This window comes from Leptopilina boulardi, unplaced genomic scaffold (assembly GCF_019393585.1).
Source record: "Leptopilina boulardi isolate dan_hultmark-lab unplaced genomic scaffold, ZJU_Lbou_2.1 LbouV2_165, whole genome shotgun sequence".
NCBI lineage: Eukaryota > Metazoa > Arthropoda > Insecta > Hymenoptera > Figitidae > Leptopilina > Leptopilina boulardi.
In genome coordinates this window covers 5,646,185-5,665,036 of record NW_026137713.1, presented here as the reverse complement: position 1 = coordinate 5,665,036, position 18,852 = coordinate 5,646,185, and the positions used below count along the sequence as shown (strand labels likewise).

General features: G+C 25.0%; 1 protein-coding gene across 4 annotated transcripts in view; it reads left to right on the top strand.

The window, feature by feature from the left end:
- The window catches only part of LOC127277240 (beta-1,4-N-acetylgalactosaminyltransferase bre-4-like), a 61,255-nt gene extending 42,427 nt beyond the window's left edge, over window positions 1-18,828 (top strand). For all 4 annotated transcript variants that reach the window (XM_051298176.1, XM_051298178.1, XM_051298177.1 and 1 more), the window contains 5 exons: window positions 5,353-5,642; window positions 8,931-9,167; window positions 14,425-14,608; window positions 14,802-15,020; window positions 15,200-18,828. In XM_051298176.1, coding sequence (XP_051154133.1) covers window positions 5,353-5,642; window positions 8,931-9,167; window positions 14,425-14,608; window positions 14,802-15,020; window positions 15,200-15,338 — 1,069 coding nt within the window. In that variant the 3' untranslated portion in view covers window positions 15,339-18,828. The remainder of the gene's footprint in view (window positions 1-5,352; window positions 5,643-8,930; window positions 9,168-14,424; window positions 14,609-14,801; window positions 15,021-15,199) is intronic.
- The last annotated feature ends 24 nt before the right edge of the window (window positions 18,829-18,852 follow it).

Below are 18,852 nucleotides of genomic sequence, written 5' to 3'. Positions count from 1 at the left end.
CATCCTGAAAAAAATAAAATCTCAAAATGAAAAGAATATTTTTAATTTTTTAAATTAAAATTCCTTAAAAATTTGGCAAATAATGATGATTACTATAAAAAAAATTTTTTTTCACTCGATAATTAAGATAAAAAAAGCTTTTTAAAAATTTTACGTCTAAGGGGAGAAATTCGATTAATTCAACTTTGATTATACCTCACTTTCATCTTATATCCGTGGAATAAGATGAGAGAGAAAACTATTTTCGTCACGATTCTTTTGATTGCATTTGAAAGTCCAGTCAATATTTCTGATTAAAAAGTCACTTTTTCCATTTCCTCTGGTTAATTTTTACGATTAAAAACTTCATTTCCTTATTGGACAATTTTAATATTTGCGCAAAAAAAAAGGAATGCAGAAAATTCGTATTTTTTGTGTTAAATTCAAAATATATTGTAATTTATTCATATATATATATATATATATATATATATATATATGGTAAAAGTTAAGTTATTACCGAGGCTCGAAGTTGACATTTTAGTTTGAAAAATTGTAGTCGGATGCGACAAATTTTGTAATATAACTTGTTTATATATACAAAACGATGCATATGTTTGGAAACCCGCGGGTATGTATAAAAGTAGCACGGTGACCTGAAAATTAATCGATAGGCGGAAAGCACAGATTCTAAAATACCCTTTCACATTTTTCCAGACGAAAAATTATATCTTTAAACGTTTATATTTCTAAAAAAGGAAATAATAATAAAAAAATAAAAATAAAATGGAGGATAAATTCACGTAGCAACAGGATCATATTTCATGGAATTCGATATTGTTATCGAGTGGAGAAATTTTTATTTTAACAGATACGTGAACATTTTTTTTTTTTTGTAACTTACTAAATTAGTAAGTTAATTTCAAAAAATGATACACTTTAAAATAAATAATAAAAATTATGATTTAAAAAAACTGCAGCCTTTCTATATAGTTAAATATTTAGTAAATTAAAAAATTCATTTAAAATTATGTTTTTCGTAAATGAAATTTGAAATTAAAATCGAAAATTATCGAAACAATGTTTCGCGCATTTTATACGATGAAACAACTGAATAGTTTGTGATGAAAATATTGAATTTCAAAGCAGTGGAAAATTAGTAAGGACATAGAGATACAGAGTATAATTTACCATATTTCGTTTCGCTTTTCAACGTCCTGTAAACAAGCTTCGTGAAAGTTCACACGCCCATTACATGTTTATCAAATTCCATTATGTACGCATAAATCACATTTATTCACGATTTTCATCGTAGCTCGTCGCAACTCGTAACTAATGGGGTTGTTACCGCCATATACACCTTATATATATAATATATTTAAGTAAATAATAAACACAATTTTTTTTTTTTTTCATTTTTCACATTCTAATTAATCACATCTATTTCTAATGAACACCAATTATACCCAAAGAAATATTTAACGCAAATATAATTTTTATTTATAAAAAAAAAAAAAAGAATATTTTTTTGCCAAAATAATTAAAATTATTTTGTTGAATAAAAATTAATTCATTCATATTAGAATAGAAGAAAAATAATAGTATCGTATAAAATAAATTTCCCAATATAAAATAAAAAAAAAAAATTTGCCAAAATTATTTCTATTTAAAATTCTATATTCAAAAAAAGTTTTTATATCTTATATATGAGAAAAATATGATAGATATGAATGTGAGATATTTTTTGTTTGCTTGCGAAGCATTTTAATGAAATGGATATTTCTCTGGTGTGTGAAAAATATAAGGCGTTTTTCTACTGTGAGGCAAATAAACTGAATTAAGAATTTTTTTTTTTTATTTTCTACACGTAGGCAGCACACAGTTATTTGCACAGAATCCCATAGTGTAATAACGAGAAATAAAGAAGAATAACGAGTCTAAGTTTCCTCGCGTACAGAGCACTTTGTAAAGCAGGTGGGTAATAACAAGAAGCACTGTAATGCCAAAAAAAAATGAAGAAAAAAAAATAAAATGTTGAATAGTGGCTATAACGTTTTAATAAATGGACCATTTAATGTTGAATATGATTAAGAAAATCCCACTTGGAAATAAACAATTTCTCAACTCAATGAACCAATTGTGCTATAACATTTTTTTTTTTTTTTTTTCATTAAATGTTTTATTGTCTAAAATAATAAAACAATATTCTAAATACTAAACTAAAAATACTAAGACTTTCATAAAAAAAATAGTAATAAATATAGTAATATTGTACTAAAAAATTAGTAAACAATTTAGTAAACAAATTTTTTTTACTAATTTTAATTATAGTGAACAAATTCTTACTAATTTAAATTTATAGAGAATATGGAAAATAATTTTTTTAGTGTTCTAATGGAAAAATTTAATTGCTACTAAAATTGTATTTTAAACAAACTTAAAATTAGGAATTGACCTTTGACATTTTATTTAGAATCACGTCAATGCTTTGGAAATTCTCTTGAATTACTTCAATACACGTTAAATATATATAGATTTAATCGATTTAAAAGACCAACGCCCCTTTGCGTGTCGCGTTTCCGATCTGAATTTAGTCGAGATTAAAAAAAAATATTTTTTTTTTATTAAAATTAATTAGTAAATTATTTTAGTGTAAAACATTTTATTCGTGTTACTTTTCTGAACAAACAATATCAGAGAGCGTAAATCATATGAAACACATTTGTCTGATTTAATAAATTTTACTATTGCTGCAATAATTATAATAATAATAATAATAATAATAATAATAATAATAATAATAATAATAATAATAATAATAATAATAATTTTAGAATGTCGCTTTTAAATTAATCTGCAACAATGTTAGTTACAATCATTTTTCATTATGTAATATAATAATAATAGTAGTTTAATAATTTATGGTATTTTTAATAAAAATTATATAACGAGGAAAATTTTAAATTTATATTTTTTTATTCTTTTTTTAATGAAATTTCATTAATTTTTCATTTTTATTCACTTATTTATTCTTTTTAATTTTTAAAGTGAATCTCTTAATTTATATAGATATTTGAACTTTTCTTTTTTTTTAATTAATTTTTCCTTTTAATTATTTTCATTTTTAAATTTGCCATTATTATATATTTGATTTTTTTTTAATTTAATTTTAATTTATGTACATTATAGTTTGAAAGTTGAAGAATTTATTTTCTCACTTTACGATTAACAATTCAAGAGAATAAAAAGCAATAATCTATCTAGAAATAATTGGCGCTATATTCATAAAAGTTTAAAGCATTAAAAAAAAAGCCATTAGCAAAATGACTTTGTTTTATACGCTTTTTTAAAATATTTTTATAGTTAAATATAAATTTCGTACTTTCATCAAACCTGATGTTATTATTTGCGAAAGTGAAAAGTTATTATTTGTATAACATTAATAGGGCAATTTTCTTTTATAATTGGAAAAGTAAATTTTAGCGATTAAAATTATTATTATTATTATTATTAAAAAAAAGACAATGAAAAGTATTTTTAAAATAGATGAAAATAATGGAATAATTAAAATATAATTAAAATATAATGAATATAATAAAAATATAATTAAAACATAATATAATTATTTATAATTTATTGAAGTCAAAAGGGCCTTGAATTTTATTTTAATTTTAATAATTATTTATAATTAAAATGGTTTTAATGAATAAAATAATAAAAATGGTAGAAAATAATAAATAAATGGGTGTGTTTGCTATTGTTTATTATTGAATATATATAATACTGCGTGCTAATCTAACATTTGATATTAGATGAACTAACTTGTTGGCGTGCACAAAAGCATAGACATTTGGACATCCATATCTTCTCTCTGGAGACACTGAATGTCCCTGTGAATCATCAGTCAAGCATGTACTAGCTCTAACACTGCCAGATATGATTATATTATCATTCCTCTGTATGCGAATGAAACCAGGCAAATAAGAATTTAATTAAAAAAATTTTAATCAATATTTAGTGTATACAAATATTTTTTACAATTATTTAAAATTATTATTATACTTTTATTTCAATTTTTTTTTTTCGATGCAATTTTTCGTTTTCTTCAAATTTATCATATTTATTTGCATATACCATTTTTATTGTAACTAATAAAATTTTTATTATTAAATAATCAATAATAACAAAAAATTTATTTGATTCAAATAATAAATTGATTACTTGAATATTATTATCAAATAAATATTTATTTTAATTTTTATTTTAATGAAATAATTTTCATTTGAATGAAATAATTTTTTGTATTCTAAGCCGTATAAACGATTAAACTCGTGAATTAAGCGCGATATGTTTTCAACTTTGTATTGTGACTCCTCTTGACTTAAAATTGTCAAATTTAATTAAATTTTATTGCTCGTGTATGTATATATATATAGACTTCTATTTGAAATGATAACGTCTTGGAAAATTAGGTCGAGAGCAGCCAACTTGAGTGCTCACACCTTGCTCTCTCTCTCTCTCTCTGTGCTATGTATAAAAGCCAGCATGTCTATAGGGTTGAGAAGCAAGACTCTGGATTTCTGGAAAATATTATGCCTTGAAATTTGATATAAAACTTGAAGAGTTGATACGTATTTTTTATCTACTCCTTTTAATTTTTTTTTTTATAAGAAATATAAATCTTATAATCAAACTATATGATAATTGTAAAAAAATATATATATTCGTAAAATTTTCTATACAACCAAAGAAATATTTTTTTTAGACAAATAAAATTTATTTATATTTTTGAATGTATAAATTTGGGGAAATTTGTGCCTGGAATTTAGTATCTACTTTTTTCAGATATAAAAACGTGAATTATTTTTTCATAAAAGATCGAATCTTTCAGTTAAAGAAGATTTTCTTGTATACTGGGATATAAAAATTCTCCACAAAACTATAAGCTCGATATTATATAATATATAGTTGCTCTAGGCGTTACTCTATATTTTTCTTAGCTTCTCTTTCCCAAATATACGAATATATTTTTTTTTTTGTATATTTTATTTATTACATTACATTAAAGTAACAAAAAAAAAAAATGTCACTAATTGTTCAAAAGTGAATAAAAAAAAAAAAGATTTAATGAATACTCATGGTCTGATTAACCGCAATAATTAAGAGTCAAAGAGATAACAGCGGTATAGTTTGTGATCCGCATAATTGCAGATAGAAACCCATAATCTCGGGTGCAGAGAGGTTCAATAAAATTATATCTAATCAGTAACAAAACAAAGATAAAAAATACTTTATTAATTCTATGTAGAGAATTAAATTTTTTTTCTTTAAAAAAACAACTTGATTAATCACTTTTAAAATCATTGATTGCAGATATTCAACCAGTTATTACAAGGGTCATCCACGGGGATTAATCATTTATAAAAGCGAGACACCATCGAACTTTTCTGGAAATTCAAGTATCTCGACAGCCTCCATTATATCCGAGGTTGCAATTCGAGCTGGCAATGACTCTTCTTCTTCTTCTTCTTCTTCTACTTCTTCGAAACTTGAAACAATTTCTTCAGGGAATTCGGCAATGGTAACAGGAAATCCAAATACTTCTATGCCAAACGTCACAGACACAATTCAACAGCAATGTCCTCTTATTCCACCAAAACTTGGTAAGCAACTTTTGTTACACAAGATGTTCACTTGACAAATACAAGGACAATGGCCTAAAAGTCTTGTTCAAAATCTAAATGGAGAGTTGCTCCCTTTAGTCAACGTTAATGAATCCAAGTGACTTTCAAGTGAGCCCCTTTTTGCCTGATGTTAATTCCAGGATTACAATATACTTAAATACGTAGATACAAATTTAACAAAAAAAAAAGAAAAGAAAATTCTTTTTCAACAAGGTAGGAAAATCGTCAAGTTTTAATTAAACTTGCTCTCGCAATGGCAAACGTTAAAGGGCTGTGAAATTGAAAAGAGAGTTTACAAATTACAAATTCACTCGCGACAGACTTGACAACCAAGTATTTTCTCTTCTTCTTCTTCTTTGAAAATGTAAATATCGTTCTTTAAACGGTAAAAAAAAATAAAATAATAGTTTGACAACAATATTAAATACCAAGGGACGCATGATTATATTCTAAAAATCATTAGTCATAATTGAGCCGAATTTTTATTTGTTCGAATTAGTATTTTGCATAATTTTCATCAATCCGATTTTTTATATTGCAGAATTTTTATATAACCGAAAATTCACTCCACAGAATTTTTATTTCTTCGGATTTTTATTTGTCAGAATTTTTATTTGCTCGAATTTTCATTTAACATAATAGGCATTTCAAATAATTTTTGTTGGGTAGAATTTCATTGAATTGAATTTTCATTCAGATGAATTTTCATTTGTTCGAATTATTATTTGATATAATTTCCATATAATCGATTTTTCATACTACAGAATTTTTACTTAACCGACAAATCATTTAATAGAATTTCTAATTGATAGAATTTACATTTGTCCGAATTTTCAAATGGCCGAACAAACAATCGACAGAAAGATTTCGGTGCGATTTTTAAAATCAACCAATCAAAAATTATTCATAAAATTGTGATTGGTTGATTTTAAAAATCGCGCTGAAATCTTTCTGTCGATTGTTTGTTTTATTCAATGAAATTCTACCCAATAAAAATTCTTTAAAATGCCTATTATGTTAAATAAAAATTCGAGCAAATAAAAATTCGAAGAAATAAAAATTCTGTGGAGTGAATTTTCGGTTATATAAAAATTCTGCAATATAAAAAATCGGATTGATGAAAATTATGAAAAATACTAATTCGAACAAATAAAAATTCGGCTCAAAACTAATTCGGACAAATAAAATTCGATAAATTGTAAATTATGACTAATGATTTTTAGAACATAATCATGCGTCCCAATACCAAAGGGCACATGATTAGGGCGCATGATTATCCCATAAAAATTATTAGTTAAAATTTTCATTTTAAAGAATTTTATAAGCTATAATTATTTTTTAGACGAATTTTTATTTTTCCAATTAAAATTTGACAGAATTACTTTTTAAACAAATTTTTACTTAACATAATTCTTATATATCGAAATTTTATTTGGCAGAATTCTTAAAACGCCGAATTTTTATTTGTCCGAAATTGCAAATGTTCGAACAAACAATCGACAGAAAGATTTTGACGCGATTTTTAAAATCAACCAATCACAATTTTATGGATAATTTTTGATTGGTTGATTTTAAAAATCGCGCCAAAATCTTTTTGTCGATTGTTTTTTCTGCCATTTGCAATTTCGGACAAATAAAAATTCGGCGTTTTAAGAATTCTGCCAAATAAAATTTTGGTGCCTAAGAATTCTGTTAATTAAAAATTCTTTAAAAAAGAAATTCTCACAAATGTTAATTTGAAAAATGAAAATTCGTGTAAAAAATAATTATATGTAATGGAATTTGTCGAAAATGAAAATTCTCACTAATAATTTTCATTTTAAAGAATTTTATTCGAAATAATTATTTTTGAATGTCAATTATACCGAATTTTTATTTTATTATCATTTAATTTACATTACTTTTTATTTAAAGAGAATTTTTATTTAACAGAATTCTCATTCAATCGAATTTTATATGATTCAAAATTTTAAATGACAGAAATTCCAATTCACGGAATTTTAATTCGGCGTCTTAATCTGTCAAATCAAAATTCGTACAAATGAAAATTAGGACAAATTTGTAATTCGATGAATTGAAATTTCTGTCATTTAAAAATTACAAATCACATGAAATTTGATTGAATGAGAATTTTGTTAAATTAAAATTCTTTTAAATAAAAATTTATGTAAAATTAAAATAAAAAAAATAAATAAATAAAAGTCAGGTAAAATAAAAATTCTGCTAAACAAAAATTAGGTACCTAAAAAATTGTATGTAAAAAAAAGAAAATCTGTCAATTGTTAATTTGAAAATTATTAAATTTGTCTGAAAAATAATTATTTCTAATAAAATTCCTTAAAAATAAAAATGCTAATTAACAATTTTTATCGGAAATTCATGCAATAACAACAGTTTGTAACAATTCAAAGTAAATGAATCAAAGCATCAACAACTACATAATAAAATGGAAAAAAAATAATAATAATAATAATTTGCCAACCCAACAAAATGAAATTTGCATTGTAGAATTGATATTTACATTCGAAAAGAGCTTTTGAGCTCTCGAAACAAATTCAAAGAAAAAGTTTTCTTTTAAAAGCCATCTACTTCGAGGGAAAATGGAAAAGCTTCTTGTTTCCCATTGGATCGTGTCTAAAAGAATAGAAAAAAAAAATGTGTATTTCTCTTTTGTTATTTTTCAAACGACCATATCTACTACAGAGTATCAGAATTTGAATAGAAAACGAGACCATTACGGGAAATTAAATATATATTGAAATTTTAATTCAGTATTTATTTTTAAAACTTTTATTATGTTTTTTTTTTACTTTCGAATTGTTTATAATTTAATTCTTTTTTCTATGTATAAGCAATTACCTGGTACAGATGTACAAATTGAAATGAGAGTCTCCTCGAATATCAGATCGTTAACTTAGGCAAGCAATTAGTTTTCGAACTAATTAGAAGCAGGCTTAATCATGCATCTAATTAATGTCCTTTGTGTATATTGATCCGATAGGCTTTTTTTTATTTTATATTTTTATTTTATATTTATTTCCTTTTCTATTATTTATGATTTTTATTTCATTTTCTATTTATGATTTTTAATTTCTGATTATTTTTCCTATTTGTATTGGAAAATTTATTTTCATTTTGATTTTTTTGTTTTTGGCTTTTAACAACGATTTTCTCTATATCGAATATATGTGTTTTATGTTCTTTTAAATCGTGCTTGATAATAAATTAAATTCCGATTGAAATTGATTTCGTTTTATTATTTTCCAGTTGGACCAGTTCTCGTCATTAAAACACCACCGGAGCTTTCAATCATAGAGAAAAATTTCACAGAGGTGAGACCTGGTGGTAGAGGATTTCCAACGAATTGTATCACCAGACATCACGTTGCCATCATTATTCCATTTCGCGATAGACCTCAACATTTGCAAACACTTCTTTACAATTTGCATCCAATTTTATTGCGTCAGCAAATCGACTATCAAATTTTCATTGTCGAGCAAGAAGGTGAGTGTTAAAAATTTGTCCCTTTTTTTTCTTTTCTCGCTAAAAAAAAAAGATTTTCCAATTTTTTGGCTTTTTTCCTTTAAATAATTAAATAATTATTATTTGAGTCAATTTTTATTAAAATATAGAAATTATTGATTCAAATAAAAATTATTTGGTTCAAGTAAATATTTATTTGATAATAGTTATTATTTCAATGAAATTAGTTCTTTTTTTTTATTGAAGAGTATACATGAGAGGAAATTAGCGAATTTAATTTAAGAGTAATTTTCTCAATAGTTAATTTGATGATGTTTATTTTAGGGTGGGGGTGGGGAAAGGGAGTTGAAAGAAAATTGTCGATCACGCAGTGTAATTTGGAGCTTACGGTTGAAATGCCTAAAAGACTAGTAATAGGACGCTCGTAAACAGTAATGTATGACACATCCCTTTGCCACTAATCACTTTTGAAGTGGGATTTTCCATTGCTGAGTTTGTCTGCATAAAGTCGAACATGGTCCCATCTTGATCAAGATCGCTTTCGACTCTCCATGCTCGATTCAATTAGCACACTTCTACATCGATCGAGGTGCAGTGCACATTGAATTCCCCTGTGTGTGGTTTGCTCTAGATTGCAATTTCAACCAATCGAATTAATGGATGGCACCTTCGTAAATTCAAAAAGATAATTCAAAAAGCCATCGGACTTTGATGATTTCGAATAAAATTCTCGTTGGAAAATTGCGCTGACTCAATTTCTCACGATTGGTAACCGCAATCAATTATATTTCTAAAAAAAAATTATTTTTGTTTAAAACAAATTTCTGAATATTTTATAGATATTACCCATTAATAGATTGAATTATCTTTTAATAAATTATTTTTTATTTCCATAGGAAGAGCGATTAAAGGGGAAGAGAAATCTTAAAAGTTGAGACCGATTTTCCCATAAGTTGAACCCATTATAGAAGTCCATTTTGCATAGCGATCGAAGTGTATTATCCATTTAGCGAAACTCGATGAATAATTCAAAGCAACTCCCCAACCAAATAGGTTTGCCATTTCCAAGTTAACATTTCTCAAGTTTGTCGATGTCCAAACCTAAATGCTCTAGTTATTTAGTCAAGTCTTTGCCTTGAATATCAATTTTTATCTTAACCATAAAGATTTACTTTTCTTCCTCTATGTTTCATCTTTTATTTTATATTTAATTTTTCTTTTTTTTATTCGAAATTTTAATATTTTTTTCGCCCTGTTAAAAAAAAACGCTTTATTCCCGTATAAAAAGCATCTAGCCTATAACAATACGTGTCGAAAGTTTGTTTACAAGAAAGATTAAACTTTATTAAAAGAAGATAAACAAGAAGAGGAAAGAGAATGGTGAGAGGTTTTTACGTGAAAGGGTTAAAGTTGTGCTTCTGTATAGTTTCTTGCAGGTAGTACTGCATTGCGGTGTATTTTTGAGACGAGAAACTTGACGATGCATTTAATCGTTAATAATTTTTCTTATTTTTTTTTTTTTAAACACGATTTTTTAAAAATTTTATTTGGTTTTTTTGTTTTTCTTTGAAAAACTACATATTTCATCAAATAGCTTTCTAGTTTGAATTTTCTGTCGCACTTTAAATTGCAACATAATTTTGAATTTCAAATGTTGCTAGACGTTTGAGATTAAAGCCAAGTCGCAGTCCGACGAATCCTCTCTCTCTCTCTCTTTCTCCTCTTTACATAATTGCTTTGCCTTGCATATTTTAACAAAGTACAAAAAACTAAACTGCGATTCGAGTCGTTGAAATATTTAAAATATCACACGAATAATGTTGATCAATTTTTTATAGTTTTCCATTTTATTCTTTTTTTTTGGATAATAAATTTATATCATTTTGAAACTGCGATCAATTAAAATAAATGAATCGAAACTTTCAGCAATTGTATTATAACAATTGAAGCTCTAAGGCAATTGAATACTCGATGGCAGTTTGAAAACGATTTATCCTGACTAAGATTGTTGGGGTTATATTGTACGTGGTTGGTTGAAACCTTGGTTATCCAAGATTAACATGCTACTCACTTCGTATACGTTTCGAAAACGTGTAGGTAGTCAAAAGGATTAAGTGAGGTGTAAAGTTCAATGAAACGTCTTTAATATTACACACAGGAGTTTCGTTTCTTTCGCTTCAATAAATCTTCCACTTTGAATTTCACATTTCCGCAAAAGTTGTTTTTTTTTCAAAAATTTCCAGTTTTATTATATTTATTATTTTATAAATTAACTCTTCTTTCTAGGGTTTATTTTTCGTTTTCCTTTATTTTCTTTTTCATTATCTAGAAAATAATTATTATATAATCATTTATTTTTATCAAATTTCCAAAAAATATAATGTGTCAGTTATCTAAATTATTAAAGAAAATTAATGGAATCGACTTTCAGAAGATAAATTATCACGTTAAAATGTCAGTAGAGTCGTTATTCTTCATTGGGTTGAAAATGGGATTTTAAGGAAAAATTATCTTTCTTCAATATAATTATAGAAAAATGTCATCTTTGCTTATTACTGGCTTTCCTGATTACATGTAATATAATTAATTTATATCCATGTAGAAAGATTCCATTTCTGTCCACTTTGGTCCATTGTAGCTCGGATGCTGTTGGCCATATAAATTTTTTGCAGAGCATTGTTTTCTGTGATTAGAATTTATTCACTATTTTTTTTTTTTAAGTACAAATTCTCCATAAGAAGAGAATAAGAGAAAAATTTCCAATACCAATGAACTTGAATGTAATGGAAGCGTTTAAATTTCAAATACGTGAATCGAATTTCTCAGCTCGAAACCAAACCATTTACTTCCATATATCTTTAATTCATTCATGTGAAATATATGGAATTTAAAAAAAAATAAATTCTATTTTTATTTCAATATTTTAATCAAGATTTTTATTTTTCAGATATCTCTTTATTATTAAATAATTTCGAATGGTATAAAAACAAAGAAAAAGTAAAAAAAGAGACTTGATTTTTGTCGATGAAAAAAGTTAATAGGGTTTTCCACCACTGATGTCTCTCTGTTTCTTCTTGTGAAAAGAGAGATTTTTCGTTTTCCGGAGGAGAGGTATCTTCTTTTCGTCCTTTGAAATTCTCTGCCAGTGACGTCGGGTTTCACGAATGGTGCACAAAAAGTTGTAATGTGTAGGAAATTACGCTGGCTAAAGGTTGATAAGACATCTAGAACGACGTTTCTTCAGTTACTACATACATGATTAACGAGCAAAACTTTAACCACCAACATATTCTACTCTAGAGTTCAAAGAAACTAAGTCCAATGAAATTTCATTAAATATTTTTTATAAAAATTTTCTGTAATATTTATTTACTACTTAGGAAGGATTTTTCTAGAATTTAGAACGTCTGACTAAAAATATACTTGTTATAAAAACTCTGACTGAAAATTAATTTTTGTTACTTATATCAAAGTTACTTTATTACTAAAACTAAATTTACTAGATTTTTAATTGTTTTGACTGAGTTTTTCTACTTATTATTAGTATTAAAAATTTTAATCTGACTGAAATTGACTATTTCTACTGATGCAATAATTATTATTATTATTATTAAAAACTTTTTTGTCCGATTGTAAATGATTTTTTTCCACAATTGGAAAAAAAAATTTTTTATTGACTGACTTTTACCACTCTTGTATAAATCATATTTAGTCTGACCGAAATTGACTTTTACTACTTATTGTATGACTGAAATGTATTAGGAAAGAATTTATTTCAAAAGAAAGAAATTTAATGAAATATTGAACCAATCAGAGTAACACGATGAGCTTTCTTTGTGTATAGTGATTATATTGGTTTTGAAAGGGTAAAAGAGTGATCAAGTTAAGACGGAAATTGAGAATGAAGGCAGACAAATTGGGATTTTATTTTCTCGTTCTTTTCTTCTTTCCTATGAAATCTCAAAAAAAGGAAGAGAGAGACTAAAAATGATTCCTCATTCAGGAATTATAATCCAGTTTTATTTATTATTTTTTTTTTGTACATAATTTTTTATACAATTTTTTTAATATAAAATTAAAAGTAAATTTTTTTTTTTACTTATAAAATTATAAAATATTATAAAAGTATATAAATTTATAATAAAAACGTGGAATTTTTTATTAAATTATATTTTTTCATCTCGAATTATTTTTTCGTATTTTGGCAACTGAAAATAATAGAAAGATTTTTCTGAGGAATCTTTTTTTTAGGCTTTATCTCTTTCTTGTGAAATTGTGTAGGTCACGTGTTTTGAAAAAAAAAACTTGGCAATCTTCTACTACCTGCTGCCCAGTTTATCAAGACTCTTGGACACCATGCTCTAGCACGACAGGATAAGGAGTTTCATGATAAAACTTTAAGGCACTAAATTAGAGCTGTATTTTGTAAACTTATAAGTGATGTTTTTAAAGTTTCCCTCATTTATGCACGATTACAAAAATTACAGCACGAGAATGTATAAGTTTGAAAGTATCTACTTGAAAGTCAAACTGATAAACTTTATTCTCCCGGTGAATTATTTTTAAAATCGTCTTGAACCAAGAATGGGAGAAGTTTTTTTTATTTATTTATTTTTGCTTCCTCGTGGAGGAAGCTATTTTCATTTTTTTATTTATTTAATTTTTTAAAATATTTTTTTGAAATTATTGAGAAAATTTTTGATGTTCGCAATAAAATTGTAATTTTTATAGTAACCAAAATTTTGTTTCAGCCTCAATCAAAAAAAAAGGTGAAAAAGAAAAAATGGTTTTCAGATCTTTTAGATTTCTATGTAATTTGGTAAAATATTAATACCAGTTTTTGATATATAGAACATGAATTTCTTTTATGTCACCACAATACCTCTATTGTTCCACAATCGATTTCTTAAGAGAGAACCAAAAAAGATTCTCTTTAAAGTCAGCCCGTAAAATTTCTACCGATAGTTTTCAAGTTCCTTTATACTGAAATTCTCTGTAGAGATAAATGGCAAAGAAAGAAATCACACTAGAAATGATGAAAAAAAAATTCAATTTCGCAATTATAATTTTTTTTTTTTTGTTTTACAAGAAAGAGAGATTTCTTTATCAGAAAAATCATTTTTATTTATTTGTAGTATAAGTATAAAAGAGATTTTCAATTTTTGAAATTTATTTTATTTTTAATTGGAAAATTGTTTTTATTTTTATTTTGTTTTGACGAATTAGTATTCTAATTTATTTGTAGAATTGAAAAATAATTTTTATTATCAAATTTCAGGTACGGAACCATTTAATCGAGCAATGCTGATGAACGTTGGCTACGTGGAAGCTTTAAAGGAGAGATCATTCGATTGTTTCATTTTCCACGACGTCGATCTTCTTCCCGAGGACGATCGGAATCTCTATAATTGCCCCGAGCAACCAAGACACATGTCTGTCGCTATAGATAAATTTAAATACCGGTTAGTAATTTTTTTGTAAAGAATTTTATTAACAAAATTCAATAAATTAAATCTAATTTAAATAAATAATACCAAAAAAATCCAATTTCATTCATTTAATTAAATATTATTCAGTTTATTGGATTTTATTTTGAAATTAAAACAAAAATTAAAATGAAAATTTAATTTCAATTAAAATTATTAATTATTACAGATTACCTTACGCTGACTTGTTTGGCGGAGTTTCAGCCTTGACGAAAGAACACTTTCAATTGGTAAATGGATTCAGTAATGTGTTCTCTGGTTGGGGTGGAGAAGACGACGATATGGCTAATCGCATAAAAACTCATGGACTTCGAATTTCGCGATATCCAGCAAATATCGCTCGATATAAAATGCTTAATCACAAAAAGGAAAAGGCAAATCCAAAGAGGTAGCCATTTTAATTTTTCTTTCTAAAATACTTATTTAGTTGAAAATTATTTTAATTCATTCATTTCAAACTACTCGAAAATTGTAAATTTTTTATTTACTTCAAAATTTTTCAATTTATTTTAAAAAAATTTAAATGTTCCTAAAAAAAATATGTAAATGTTGTTGAAAAAATTCTAGGTACGAGTATCTAAAAACTGGGAAGAAAAGATTTGCCACAGATGGTTTAAGTAATTTAAAATACGAGTTAAGGGACAAACAGAAACCAAAATTATACACTTGGTTGCTGGTGAGGTTGAAAACACTACAACGCAGCTGATGGCAACCTTGGATCGGGTAAAAAAAAATTGTTTACCTCAAATCCAATTAATATTGCTGCAAAAATTAATTTTTTTTGTGTGTAAGTGTATATAACAAGTTTTTGAAAACTCTTTTTCAAAAAAACATTCAACTGTTCGAGCTCGAAATTAATCTACTGAAAATTTTTCGAATTACTCCGCATAATGATGATAGTTTGGCGACTCATATTACAAGAAATTGATCTTATTTTTAAAAGGGCTACTTATAAATTACGTAATACATTTTTTTTTTTGGGAAATTTTGATCCCCCTTTTCCGCTTACAAAAAAACCATTAAATACTATGAAATCGTAATTAATCATTATTATTTATAAATATTATTATCATTAATTGATAATAGTAATTAATTAATAATTATCAATTAATGATTAAGTAAAATTGTTAACATAAAAGTTTATTTTTTTATATTTATGTAAAAATACATTAAATTATATTTACGTAATTTATGAATGGCCCCGTGAGTAGTGCTAACGATGAGTGATAACGCACGTCTCGAATGAGTTCAGAATTTTTCGTGATATGTTTGTATGCTCGTGTTCCAGCACTTTGTTAAACAAGACACTGAGAAAGATTTGTAGATTAGGGTTTAAAAAAAAATACAATGTAAATGATAGGCATAGATGATTGAGAGAAAGAAAAAGAATTATAATTTAGCGTATAGGATTTTTTCCTCAATTTTCGATGTTTCAGTCGAATTTGGATAAAAGTACGCACGTATTTTATATATTTTTTTAAATGATAGAGGCATTTCAGTACTTTTAAATTAATAATCTAAATTAGATATATATTAACCCTTATATGGTATATAGATTCGATATATTTTTTAATTGAAAATATTTGTTCAAGTTTCCGCTCCTTGTGATTATTTTTATCTCGGAGCCCTTTTTGAAGATATGAAAGTTTCTAAAACTTCTTTTTCTTTAAATTATTTCTAAAAATTTACCCCCCCCCCTTTTTTTAATGAGTTTTCTAAAAACTCAAAATATTTGCTCAATTTTTTGAGCAGATTTTGTCTTTTATTTTTCTACTTGAAATCTATAATTGTACTTAAATGTATATTCGTTTTGTTTTTTTCTTTGTAAAAAAGAAAAAGATTTTTAATGAAAGTAGAAACGAATTTGCATATGTAATATAATTTTTTATATATAAAATAATGTAAAAGAACTGAAAATACGCGAGAGAATTTTTAGTTTGCGAATTGAATGTTATTGTTTGAAAAAAATCTTTCATCTCTTCTCGAAACGTAAAGAATTTATAAACAGTTAGTTACGAATACAGGGATGATACGAGTTTTAGAATAGTTTTACTAACATTTTGAACTTTAATTTTTAAATTAATTGCAAATTTTAGGTTCGAAATAACTATTTGCGAAACTTTAATGTTGGAAGCAATTTCAAAATTTTAATTTTTAAATTACTGTCTAATCAAATTTTAGTTTCGCAATAAATTATGAATATTTTTTAATTAATTTACAGTTTTAATGAATTTATTTGAATTTTTTGAAATTCTATTTTTTCTAGTTATTTATTTTTTAGATAATTTATTTTCATTTAAGTCCGCCGAGATATTATTTGCATTTTACTTAAGTGGTAAAAAAATAACAATAACATCACAAATCAATACAAAAATTAAATTTTTTTTTTTTAAATATCAAAGAAAAAAAAGTTTATCAGATTTTCAAATTCTTTAGAAAATTTGTAAGATAAAAGTTTCACTTTCCTTCTTAAAATTCAACAAAACAATGAAAGTCAAATTTCAAAAAGAAAGTCTTTATTTGTTTTTCTAGAATTCTTATGTGGAATTTTTGAAGATACTTTAAAAAAAACAATGTTTTTGTTTTCAAATTATATATTTTGGATCTCCAAGAGATATTAAATAATCAATTAAATCGTTAACTATTATTAATCACCATAATTTTAATTCATTATTTTTAATTAATTATGTATTCATTATTGAAAATAATTTTTCTGAATTGTTCTTCAGTTCCAGCTGTTTGATTATTAATATAGTTTGTAATTATGAAAGTATTGATAAACCATAAGTCTAACCAATTTTGCAAAAAAAATTAAATAAATAAAAGATAAACAATTTTCAAAACTATTTAAAGAGAAATACTGAAAATGTAACGCACTCTTTTAAAACTACACGACAGATATAATATCAATGGATATTGATTGCTCAAAAAAAAAATAAATAAATAAATAAAAAACTGTGACTAAAGAATAATGTTCTTCCTAAGAGCTAAGTTCTCTTAAACACAAAATCTTCGTTTATTGTTGCGTCATCGCAATTTCGATCGTTAATTAAATGATAATTAATTAGCAAATTAATAATAATAGTAAGAATAATAATATAATTAATCAATTCTTAATTTGATTTTCTAAAAAAATCAAAATAAATATTATTTGATAATTAATTATTAATTTGTTAACAATAAAAACTTATTTCTTGAAATTTTATTAAATTTTAACAAGAATTGCAATTGTTATTTTAAAAACTCAAATCTTCGATTATTGTTATTCCACTAAAATGGTTCATATCGTTTGTTAAAATTGCAATGAGGGATATAAAATCAAATTGTAATTATTTAGAAAAAAGAAATAAAATTGACTCCCTCTGTTTAATTGCTATTATTGTAAAATAATTCGAAATTATATTTTTCGTATAAAAAAGTGTTTAACTAATTATACGAAACAAGCAAAGAGAACAAAAAACGTGCTCGCTGCCGCGAATTATTTTCTCTTAAAGTCATTCCATTATTTTTAAACTATGTTAATTTTAAAGAAACGCGAATACCTCTCTTTTTAATTTTATTAGTTTTTAATAAACGCAATTTATCCACGATTATCATTGGTGAAAATTAATTAAGGAAATTAATAAGTTTTAAAATTAATTTTTTACAATGAGTGTTGTGGATAAATTATCATACACTTTAGCATTTTTTGCGGCAACAAATATTATATATTATAATATATGAAGAAGATTGTAAGCTACGGCGAGGAGCAAAGACAGATAGTGATATTAAAATTTACTAGACGAATAAGAATAATGGCTAAGTATTTATAAAATATAATATAAATGGTACTAGATAGGCATACAGGAAAATATTTTATTCGTCGTAAATTAAAATAGCTTCCGTTTCCATTTCTTTTTTTTTAGCAAAATCTACTGTAAATGTATAGAAATTTTTTGTTTAGTGATTTTTTTGTGTGACAATTATAATGAAAAAGAATTGTTTTATGTTTTTTTTTTAAATTTAGTCACGAGTGCCACGTTCACAAATAAATTTGTATATTTTTTCTTATGAAATATGAATTATTAATATGTATCAGATTTATAAACTGTACAAACGCATTCAAACTTACCAACGGTAACATCTTCGAAATATGTACTTTTTAAAGGCCTTTAATCAGCTTCTTTGATTGTAATACATATACAAAAAAAGACGAATGAGCAATTCTTCCTATCTTATAT